Consider the following 12,586-nt stretch of genomic DNA (forward strand, 5'->3'; position numbering starts at 1 on the left):
GTTACTTCTCATTACTCTTCGCTTTCTGAGGTTCACTTTCAATTACTATTCTGTACTCATTAGACTTCTTCACTTTCGGTGACGATAGCAACGCCATCAGCGAATCTTAACATTGATATCCTTTTACCCTCAATTTTAATCAAAATCTAGATCCTTTCCATTATTTCTGACATTGCTTCATCGGTGTACGAATTGAAAAAATTGGAGCGAAACACTTCATCCTCGTCTTACACCAATCTTAATCCGAAAACTTAAGTACATATTTAATAATACACGTATTTGCATATAACCTACACTTTTATCTCAAAATTTAGGACCTTTTGTCGATGTTCTATCTCATCTGAAAGGTGTTCCATTGTGTTCAGGTTGGTTATCTGGATGGGTCAGTCTGTTAAAAAAATGCTGGCTTTCAAAAATCGTTGATTCACAGACGCTGCTTTATGATTGGTTGGAATGTAATGCTCATACCATCAAAGTTTCCGAACTGAATAAAAATCTCTCGGCTTACGTGCCGCGTCAATTCAGGATAAAACTCCAAGCTTTCGACCACTACCTCCATACTCGTCATCAGGGCTAAAAGTGACTGTCATAAATTTGTTATTTTCCTTTATTGTATTTCTTTTCCCCATTGGGGCTGGCTGGCAGCAGCACACACGCTACACTTTACCCAAAAGACATAGAACAAACAAAACAAGACATTTAAAAATAAACAAAGGAGAAAACATGGTGAACATAGATATAAAAAAGGAGGAAGATCATGGAAGACAATAGACAAAAAAAGGAGCGACTGTAAAATGGAAATAAAAGTCGTAAAAATGTAGCACACACATAAAACCACACACTGGGACAATTAAAAGAACACAAGGCACAATATGATTGGAGCATAAAAGTATTGACAGATGGCATAGGACATAGCAAACACTGACAGTGACACTACGTACAATCCCAGCACACAATTAAGATCACACCTCTCGATGCACAGGAAAAACAGCACTAAACAAAACACTGATATGGCACATTGATGATGATGAAAATGGAGGATCTGCCAGGTGCTAGGACATGAGGGAGACCGGAAGAAGGGAGGGAGGGAGAGAAAAAGATGGGAGGAGATGGGCGGGCGGCGCGCCGAAGAGGGCCAGGTAGGGAGGGACGTGGGAAGAGAAGATGCAAGAATGGGGTGCACGGTCTCAGGGGGAAAGGAGGAAAATCCGCTCTGGGAGAAGGAGGGGAGAGGAAAAAGGGGGCACTGAGGATTTGGGGGGGGGGGGACAAGGCCAGGTTATAGTTGGAAGGAAGGGTAGATTTCATGGCAAAGTTCGTCATCCGGCAGGGGGAGGCGCTGGAAATTGCCCTGACGAATGAGATGGAGGGTGTGGAGGTGGAGAGATGGAGGGATACAACGATAGAGGCGCGGCACTAGTTCCACGGCAATGGGCGGGGGGCTGGAGAAGAAGGAGGAAACCAGAGGGTGGGGGTATCAAGCCTGCAGACAGTGTAAAGGATGTGGAGATGTTGGAGGAACGGGAGGAGTTTCGTAAACTAGGGAGGCTCCCACTTTTATATATAAAGGACGGCTTCTGACTGGCTGGAATACGTCATGGCAGCAGCGATATGGCGCGTAGTGACGTGGTGCCATCTACTTCCATAAATGTAGTTTCTATTCCGCATTGCTTGCAGCGCCATCCTTTGAATCAGGAGGTATGGTGCAGGAAGCTTTCCCCTGCCATTTTTCTTTATCCAGTGCACTCTTCCAGGTGTTGCTAAATGCATAGAAGTTGTCTCTGTTAAAGTTATTATCGCTAAGTCTAATGTCGACCGTTTCCCGGATCACAGAGTCCCAGTAATTCGATGAGTAGGCTATTACTCTCGTTTCTTGAAATAAAATCTTCTGCTTGGTAAGAAGGTTGTGCTCAGCCACCGCTCATTTATCCAAATACCTGTATTTCAGGTGGCGCTGGTACTCGATGCAACAATCGGCAACGGTTCGTACAGAGTGGCACCCATAATTCTTCGCTCTTTCGCAAAGAATACTATATATTTCCGGCACCTTTAAGACGAAACTATCTTTGACTGGTTCAACAGTTCCTTAATTTTCCTTGGTGCTCGGAAAGTTGACTTTATTCCTTGCCTCTTTTGGTCCTCTTCTTGTTTATGGACGGCATCGTGTCCTACTTTCTTGGACTATGCTTTTTTTAATTTCACCGGCTGAATAACCATTCCTCTTGAAAACAGTCGTCAAATGGTTAATCTCGGGACCGAGGGGGTCCTTGTCGGAAATAGTCCTGGCTCTGTGTACTAAAGTATAGCTCTCTTCTGAGACGGATGTTGAAAGCTGTGGCTATGCAGATATATGTCTGTATGCGGTGGCTTCCTGTACACAGAATGGCCCAATCGTTCATCCGGTTTTCGCTCCACCAACACATCTAAAAAAGGTAACTACTCTTCCTTCTCTACCTGGAGTGTAAATTTTATGTTTGGATGTACGCCATTCAAATGTTCGACGAACTGTTGCAGCGTGTCACTGCCACGTGTCCAGATTAAAAAGCTGTCGTCGACGTATCTGTAGAAACATGATGGGTGGAGGTGAGCATTGCTCAATGCTGGTTCTCCAAAATCGTCCTTGAAAAAATCCGCTATGGCTGATCCGTCCGTTACTCCATAATAATTTCCACTGTATAAAAAGTAAGTGGTCGTCAAGGCAAGCCGGATCAACTTGAAAATTTCTGAGGAAAAATGAGCAGCCAGCAGTTGTAATGTGTCGTCCACAGCTACTTTGGTGAACAGAGAAACCACGTCGAGGCTGACCGTTTTATCATTTGGGCCTACCTTAATCTTTTTTATGTTATCAACAAATTTATTTGAATTCTTAATATGATGTGTGCAGTGACGAACTATGGCGCCAGCAATTTAGGTGTTTTGCAAGCCTGTACGTAGGAGAGCCAATAGCGCTAACAATCGGTCTCAACGGGACGTTGTCCTTATGAACATTTGGCAAAACGTACAATCTAGGTGGCCTAGGTGTCTTTGAACTGTTCCCCTAACGTACTCAGTACACTGTGGTGTAAAATGTGTTTATATCTTCCTCGCTAACTGTTTTCTAACAATAATATGGGGACTCACTTTGTAACGCCGCCTCCTCCGTACTTCGCTCTTGTCATTATACCTGGTAGGAGGTAACGTTCCCCAGGCATTGGCAAACCCAGACACTTCCAACAGATTTGCAACGGCTGCACCGTGATTAGTGGCTACAAACGCTCGTCTCCAGTTATCCGTTGTCCAGTGACGTCACTTCTTACAGTACATTAAGCTCAGCTTGGCACTGACTAAAGAAATGTTTTGGCTTATGAGGACGTGCTTCACCTCTGTACCCACTACTCACTGCGTTAACTGGGCTTCTGGCAGCACAGTGGAACGCATGCACAAGCAGTCGATGTGGCTATTTTAAAAGTACTAGTAATATCCCTGATACGTTTCCATATTTTTATATTTCCAGAAGGCTCTCGACACAGTTCTTCACAAACGTCTTCTAACCAAACTACGTGCCTACGGAGTATCGTCTCAGTTGCGCGACTAGGTTCGTGATTTCCTGTCATAAAGGCCACAATTAGTAGTAATAGACGGAAAGTCATCGAGTTAAACAGAAAAAATATCCGGCATTCCCCAAGGAAGTGTTTAGGCCCTCTGTTGTTCCTCATCTATATTAACGACATAGAAGGCAGTCTGAGTAGCAGTCTAAAATTGTTTGCAGATGATGCATTTACCGTCTTGTAAAGTCATCAGATGATTAAAAAGACTTGCAAAATGATTTAGAAACGATATCTGTGTGGTGTGAAAAGTGGCAATTGACCCTGAATAAGGAAAAGTATGACGTTATTCACATGAGTACTAAAATAAACCAGCTAAATGCCGATTAGACGGTAAGCCACACAAATCCGAAGGCTATAAATTCAACTAAATACTTAGGGATTACAATTACAAGTAACCTAAATTGGAACGATAACATAGATAATATTGTGGGTAGAGCAAACCAGAGACTGCGATTCATTGGCAGAACTCTTAAAAGGTGCAACAGGTCTACTAAAGAGACTGCTTACACCACGCTTGTTCACCCTATTCTCGAGTATTGCTGTGCGGTGTGGGATCCGAATCATTTGGGACTGACGGATGACATCGAAAAAGTACAAAGAAGGGCAGCTCCTTTTGTATTATAGCGAAATAGGGGAGGTAGTGTCACAGACACGATACGTGAATTGGAGTGGTAATCATTTAAACAAAGGCGTTTTACGTTGCGACGGCATCTTCTCATGAAATTTCAATCACCAGTTTTCTCCTCCGACTGAGAAATCACTCTATCGGCACCCACCTACATAGGAAGAAATGATCATCACGATAAAGTAACAAATATCAGTGATGGCACAAAAAAATTTAAGTGCTCGTTTATCCCGCGTGCCGTTCGAGATTGGAACGGTAGAGATGCAGCTTGAAGGTGGTTCATTGAAGCCTCTGCCAGGCACTGTATTGCGAATAACAGAGTTATCACGTAGATGTAGATGTAGATGTGAATAGGAGATATCCAAAGATCAGGCCATGTTCAAAGTCACTGAGATGTCCTGATCGATCCCGTTACTGCTTTCCTACTGACAATAAAATACGCCCCTCCTCCTTTCGTACTGTCGGGTTACCTTCTGGTGACAACTTGTCGTCAACTGCGCATTTCGCAGGAGTGCTTTATTACGTTTTGTTGGAGTCTATTGCCTATTTCCCTACATTTAGATGAGAGTCTCATCAAGAAAGCAGCAAGTTCTTAGTGTTGGTACAATGTAAATTTTATTCTAAATAGGAATGACTGAGCATTTTCGACATTTTCGAATATTCCTAAATAAGTTATCCTGCGGAGTCATAAACACGGAAGCTGACATGTGTCAAAAGTGTTGGCAGTTATACAACATTTATTACTTCTGGTACGTAAATGATTTATTAATTTTTCAGAAAAAGTATTGCCATTTTACCGCCGTGAATTGAGTAGCTACGGCATTGTGATCGCCAATATCACGTTTGTGTAACAGGAACGTCTTATGTCAGCTGACCCATGGTCTTGGCACGCCTGTTTCCTATCCTGATATTCAACTCCGTTTGGAAGGCCAATCAAGTCTCCTAGGAAACACTTAAAGCATTGAACTGATTGAGAGACTCCACGCAAGTTAACGTCAGGATCACAACATGGGCAGTTCGATTTCGAGACTTATAGGAGCTACTATATCTCCATTTTCTTGCCTTTGAATGTGCTGATTGGATAACATATAACTGCATTTATTGACAAGACTTGTCCTCATATATCATTCATAAATTTGCGGTTGCCATAACGTTGATATTTTTGCGTCATTTCTACCTCTTGAAGTTCTGAGAACAGTTAGTATGTAAACCATAGTGCTAAAACGTTAATGTTATGACAGCAGCTGCGTGTGTCGATGCACTTACCGACAGATAAGGCAGATTCATGCATAGGTCCGGCCGCTGCTGATACGAGGGACTGTGCCAGGATGAACAGCACCAGGATGTCTGGTGTGAGGACCAGCAGCAGTCTGCTGATAGCGTGGGCAGCCAGGCACAGGAACTGCACGAGCTGCCGTCCGTACCTACAATCGTAAAAGAAAGTGAGTTACGTTGGTGTCAGGAAGGTGAATTTCATACTTACTAAGGCGCTCATACTGAGATTACTAGTCCTTCAAGAGATTCAGGAAAACTAATATACTAACCTGCTCTTCTATCAGGATGTATTGCACATGGAGCAGCTCCATTGTCGATTAAGGATTCCAGCTACGGAGGTAGGGCCATACTATGAGGTTTCAGATACCTAGTAATCTCAGTAATTTGCCTCAGTTTGCAAGTATCTTCGACACGCTAACGCTTCGTGTCAGCATCCCCTTGACGAGAGCACATAAGTGCCTGATGGCTAATGCGTCACGATAAATAAGTATCTCCTGAACCTGCTCTGATGTTGGTGTGTGTTTTGGGGCTTATGGGCGCTCTACGTGGAGGTCTTCAGCGCCCTCACACACATTAAGAGAAACGAAATTGGGCAGACCTAATGAAACTGAAGCACACACGCAAAGAAAGCAGGAAAAGAAGGAAAATGCTACATAAGAAAGTAAAACGTAAGGAAAGGGAAAACGTAGCAGCAAGAAATCTACAGGAAATTGTCATTGGCTGGCCACTTACATAAAATATTGGCGAGCTTGTCACACAGTGAGCAAATTAAGACCCTCTCCATAAAATCTTTGTAAAAACATTTTACAAGGCACAGAATTTTAAAACTTTAACTACATTCGTCCGAGTGTTGCCTAACAGAGATTGCAGATCCCCTGGCATGTCAGCCGCGGCCCACGGGTCAGAAAATAAAACGCAATCCAAAACCAGGAAGCCACAAGCACCACACATGGGAGGGTCCTCTCGCCGGAGCAAGAAGCCATGCGTCATAGGGCTGTGACCGATGCCGAGTGAGGAGAACCTCGTCCCGTCGACGGGGCTGAAAGGAAGTGAATTAATATGAATTGATGCGTAAGAAACATCGTAGCAGAATCAAGATTAAAGAGAGCAGTAGCTGTGAAGTTACAGAATTTGGCTCAATTGAAATCGGAAATTGTCTTATGAGCGTTATAGGTACGAAATTCTCTGTATGCTCCTCATCTTTATGCGAGCAAGTCCATGTACAACTAATTCTCTTATCACATTTAGAATAATGAAACAGTACAGGAAGATATTGATAAGTGATACCTTTTAAATGCCTAAATGTTTGTTTTATGTTACATTATTTGTTTGAGGTACTCCGCAGGTGACGTGCGTAGGATAGAGTTCCCCAGTAGACATCCCTACATCGCAGCAGGTGCTGCATGGCGCTAACAATGCTATACGGAGTGCCAAGGATGGCCTGATAGTATTACCTCACTAGATTCGTCAACGGAAACGACATACAGCTGCGTTGTTGAAAGAAAAATAACGAATTACATAAAAGAAGAAGTCCTTGTTTGAGCTTAGCATTTGATTACAGGATGTTACAAAAAGGTACTGCCAAACTTTCAGAAAACATTCCTCACACATAAATAAAGAAAAGATGCTATATGGACATGTGTCCGGAAACACTTAATTTCCATGTTAGAGCTCATTTTAGTTTCGTCAGTATGTACTGTACTTCCTCGTTTCACCGCCAGTTGGCCCAGTTGAAGGAAGGTAATGTTGACATCGGAGCGTGTGTTGACATGCGACTCATTGCTCTAGAGTACTAGCACCAAGCACATCAGTCCATAGCATCAACAGGTTAGTGTTCATCGCGAACGTAGTTTTGCAGTCAGTGCAATGTTTACAAATGCGGAGTTGGCCGATACCCACTTGGTGAATGGATTAGCACAGGGCAATAGCCGTGGCGCGGTACGTTTGTATCGAGACAGATTTCCAGAACGAAGGTGTCCCGACAGGAATACGTTCGAAGCAATTGATCGGCGTTTTAGGGAGCACGGAGCATTCCAGCCTATGACTCGCGACTAGGGAAGACCTAGAACGACAAGGACACCTGCAATGGACGAGGCAATTCTTCGTGCAGTTGACAATAACCCAAATGTCAGCGTGAGAGAAGCTGCTGCTGTACGAGGTAACGTTGACCACGTCACTGTATGGAGAGTGCTACGGGAGAACCAGTTGTTTCAGTACCATGTACAGTGTGTGCAGGCACTATCAGAAGCTGATTGGCCTCCACGGGTACACTTCTGCGAATGGTTCATCCAACAATGTGTCAATCCTCATTTCAGTGCACATGTTCTCTTTACGGATGGGGCTTCATTCCAAAGTGATCAAAATTGTAAATTTTCACAATCAACATGTGTGGGCTGACGAGAATCCGCACGCAATTGTGCAATCACATCATCAACACAGATTTTCTGTGAACGTTTGGGCAGGCATTGCTGGTGATTTCTTGATTGGGCCCCATGTTTTTCCACCTACGCTCAATGGAGCACGTTATCATGATTTCATATGGAATACTCTACCTGTGCTGCTAGAACATGTGCCTTTACAAGTATAACACAAGATGTGGTTGATGCACGACTGAGGTCCTGCACATTTCTGTCGAAGTGTTCGTATGCTTCTCAACAACAGATTCGGTGCCCGATGGATTGATAGAGGCGGACCAATTTCATGTCCTCCACGCTCTACTGACCTCAACCCTCTTGACTTTCATTTGTGGGAGCATTTGAGAGGTCTCGTCTACGCAACTCCGGTACCAAATGTAGAGACTCTTCGTGCTCGTATTGTGGACGGCTGTGATACAATACGCCATTCTCCAGGACTGCATCAGCGCATCAGGGATTTCATGCGACGGAGGGTGGATGCATGTATCATCGCTAACGGAGGACATTTTCAAGATTTCCTGTAAGAAAGTGTCTGAAGTCACGCTGGTAAGTTCTGTTGCTGTGGGCTTACATTCCATGATTAATGTGATTTGAAGAGACGTAATAAAATGAGCTCTAACATGGAAAGTAAGCGTTTCCAAACACATGTCCACATAACATTTTGTTTCTTTGTGTGTGAGGAATGTTTCCTGAAAATTTGGCCGTACCTTCCAGTAACACCCTCTATAACCAGCAGTCAATCATGCCGTAACAGTTAACTGGTAATTCCAACTGTAACACATCTCTCAAGATTAACTTTGATTAATAGAACGATGAATGTCGTAATTATTCCCATTGTTCACTTGGTAACCGCGTTGAGAATCGAATCTGCTAAGAAAATATTATGAGCAGAGGTGCTGCAAAAGAGAGATCAAGTTAGGCCGTACCTTCTAGTAACACCCTCTATAACCTGCTGTCAATCATGCCGTAACAGTTAACTGGTAATTCCAGCTGTAACACATCTCTCAAGATTAACTTTGATTAATAGAACGATGAATGCCGTAATTATTCCCATTGTTCACTTGGTAACGGCGTTGAGAATCGAATCTGCTAAGAAAATATTATGAGCAGAGGTGCTGCAAAAGACAGATCAAGGCTCGGCATGTGTGCATTATAAAAGTAGCCGAAAGCTCGTGTTGATTTTTGTATTTAACGTAGAACCACAATGTCCGCTTTATTTAATAGCGGTATTGTTAAACCGTAATTACATTATGTGTGAGTCTTGAGTATGATGTTTACAACAATGATGAACCTATGTTGTTCAGAAATAGAGAAAAGTGTATGTAAGACTATCTGAATAGTAAACGATTTTAAAATAACTATTATTACATTCACTGAATATATTTTGTGAATCCGTAATGTTGTTACAAGTTTGCATGCATGGCGGAGAAAGAAGTACAATGACCAGCCAGAACATTACGAGAAATTATCTAATATCCGGTATGTCCACCATTGGCAGGCATAACAGCGGCAGCGTCGTGGCATGGAAGCAGTGAGGTCTTGGTAGGACGCTGGAGGGAAGTGGCACCACATCTGTACGCAAAAGTCGCAGAATTGCCTTAAATTCTGGGAAGGGGGCTGTAGCTCTGATTCCACGTTTAGTCACATCCAAGACGTGTTCGACCTACTTCTGACATGGAGAGTTTGGGAGAGGGGTCTCCCATCAATTGGAACTGCCCCTGTGGTCCTAGAACCACTCCGTCGAGGTTGCTGACAAGAAACGTACACAGAAGAATGGAGAAGGAAATTGAGGAAGAAGTAGATAACGATCACGTAGGCCTTACGAAAGATAAAGGTATCAGTGAGACAATATTGACGTTGCGACTGATAATGGAAGCAAGACGAAAGAAAAAGCAAGGCGAGTTAATGAGAATTACCGTCATTGAAGAAGCGTTCTACAATTAGAAATGTAGTAGGATTTTGAAAATTCAGATAAAAACATTGGTAAGCTGTAGGGGTAGATGGGTAATATACAAAATGTACTAGTGGCAATGTGGAACACTAAGAGTGGACGACGAAGAACGAAGAGCCAGGATTAAAAAGGGTGTAACACTGGGATGTAGTCTTTCGCTCCTACTATTAAATCTGTACATCAAGAAGTAATGATAGAAATAAAAACAATAGTGCCGGACTGTAATTAAAGTTCAAGGTGAAAGGATATCAGTGTTAAGATTATCTGAGAACATTGCTGTACTGAGTGGAAGTGAAGAAGAGCTACTTTACTGCTGAATGGAATGAAGAAGCTACTGATTACAGAATATGGATGGAGAGACAATCAAAGGAAGACGATAGTAATTATAAGTAGCGGAAATGAAAGCAGCGAGAAACTTAGCATCAGGATCATTTGTCACAAAGTCGATGAAGTTATGGAGTTCTTCTACATAGGCAGCAAAATAACCACGGAATACATCCAACGAGTAATTGAAGACGTAGGGTGCAAGCACTTTTGTGAGATGCAGGGGTTGGCAAAGGAGAGAAAGCAGTACCGGTCCGCAGCAAACCAATCATAAGACAGACTAATCCGTTCAGAAAAGCGACGAATTTAATTACAAACACTTACACATTCACGGAATTATTAAATTTTTCTCATTGCCAGCAACGAAATTCACCTAAGGGAGTGGTTACAACAATTTCACTGATCTTTGTCATCTAGATGACTATTTGGCAACAAATTTGAATTTAGTGGCAGTCATCTCGAAGTACAACCTGCGACAAAGTGAAATCGATAGCACGTGAATGTCACACGTACGCTGATTGTTGTCCGCTTACTGGTCTGAAACTACTGTAGATCGCATGAAACATACCATTAATATGATGAAAAATTATGAAGAATCGAATTTTTCAACACCTGTGCAGTACTTTGAAAACATAATGCGCACTAATAGATATTTAACTAATGCATACATACCGTCGGAGTTAATCTGCATTTGTTTGACTAAATTACCTATCAGATTATGCCTCATTGTTTCGGCAGGCCGTTGTAAAGATGACTTACAACCTTTTCAGTCTCTTTTGTAGGACCTTGAATTTGACAATAAATATCGCATACACGGAAACAATAATAGTCAATACTGGCAATATTGCCGTCAGCGCCGTAATCGAAAACGTAGACGGATTTCGCGTGACCCGAATGATGAGAGACGCGACGAAGACAGACATGATATGCGACATCAGCCCTGTACACTGCAGATTGCAGCCGCTCGACATATGATTCCTGTGACCGTCCAAATTTTCAGTACAGTAGTAGGCATCGCGGATACCGTGGACATAGACGTTACGGCATGAGAATAATGTTGGACGCCATTGTAATGAAAGAATCAATCGAAATTTGCGTGACTGCACAAATTTCGATTTCGAGCATGGAGCTCAAGTTGTAGAAATCATTCACCGACCTCCCTGGATATAAGACGAAATAATTGTGAAACAAATCAATCATGAGTTGCGTTATCGTTGAAATTCAAATGCTGAGCGTGGGGCAACTATACAAATCATTGTGCCTAACCCACGCAACAGCTCCTATCAAAACGAACCATTTCTAGTTTCCGGCTGTCCACACACAAACCATATTAACTTCGTATATTTTCTTGACTTTAGAGACACATTGTTACAAGAAAACAACACCTGTACATTCAATTGTAAAAATTTCCGCAAGAATGGTTTCAATTTCCACTGTACTTGATTCTTTTAGATGGGTTAATGTGATTAGTGGGACAGCATTTAGTAAATGACCCCAGTCATTTATTTGTCCAACTTTGCCCCTATTAAGAAGTAAATAGAAGGGAGTCATTCAACGAAAGAGCATAAATGCACGTAATCAGCGACATAAGTTTTCTGAGAATTTTGTGATAGTTCCTCTTTTGTCAACAGGATCCATTTACGGTGTAGAGTTCCTACATGAAAATTAACAGGTGTTAAATTTTTGCGATTTGAAATAGTGTTACAAATAAATCACGTAACAGTGACGCTTAAATATCAAGATTGGTTGACGAAGGAAGATGAAGACGTGAGCTGTTTGCGTTCTCTCATTCCGCTCGAGGCACAACACTCACTGAGTTTGACTGATGGTTGCAAGAACGATATGAAATAATTTCATTATGACACCGCACAATATGTTAGTACAGAACGGTTAATTAAAAATAAAGTAATCAGAGATAAAGTCGATTCTGATGCAGACACATGAATTATTCGAAATTTTAGAATCACATACAGAAGCTTTGCTGACATGACCAGAACTATATTAAATTTTCTTTATAAATTGAAAGATAAGGAAATTAATTAATTTTTGTACCACCTTACGTTATTCCATTGACATATGGAGAATAAGTTAAACAGTAGATACAATCAATGCTAGCTCAGCTAATAACTGAGCATGCTGTAAGTTCATATAACTGTCTGTTAAATGTTGTTAAAAAAAAGCATAATTCTATTACACTTGTTCTTGATTTCAGACAGATCAACTCTATATTACAACCAGAAACTGATCGAACACAAACACAAGACGAATTATTACATAAACATCATGGTGTAAAGGAATCGTCTTCTCTAGGTGTGCAACTAAATTTGGAAAATCGAATTTGTTTTTCAAAATGCTACTAAATTCAAAATTACCATTTTATCTTAATGTTTCATCAGCTGCATTTATCCGA

At 41.9% G+C, this 12,586-nt stretch overlaps 1 protein-coding gene across 1 annotated transcript in view; it reads right to left on the reverse strand.

The window, feature by feature from the left end:
* Positions 1-12,586, reverse strand: part of LOC126355316 (solute carrier family 22 member 7-like) — a 167,632-nt gene that overhangs the window by 98,528 nt on the left and 56,518 nt on the right. The window contains exon 4 of the mRNA XM_050005609.1: positions 5,479-5,636. Coding sequence (XP_049861566.1) covers positions 5,479-5,636 — 158 coding nt within the window. The remainder of the gene's footprint in view (positions 1-5,478; positions 5,637-12,586) is intronic.

The sequence above is a fragment of the Schistocerca gregaria genome, chromosome 3, assembly GCF_023897955.1.
Source record: "Schistocerca gregaria isolate iqSchGreg1 chromosome 3, iqSchGreg1.2, whole genome shotgun sequence".
NCBI lineage: Eukaryota > Metazoa > Arthropoda > Insecta > Orthoptera > Acrididae > Schistocerca > Schistocerca gregaria.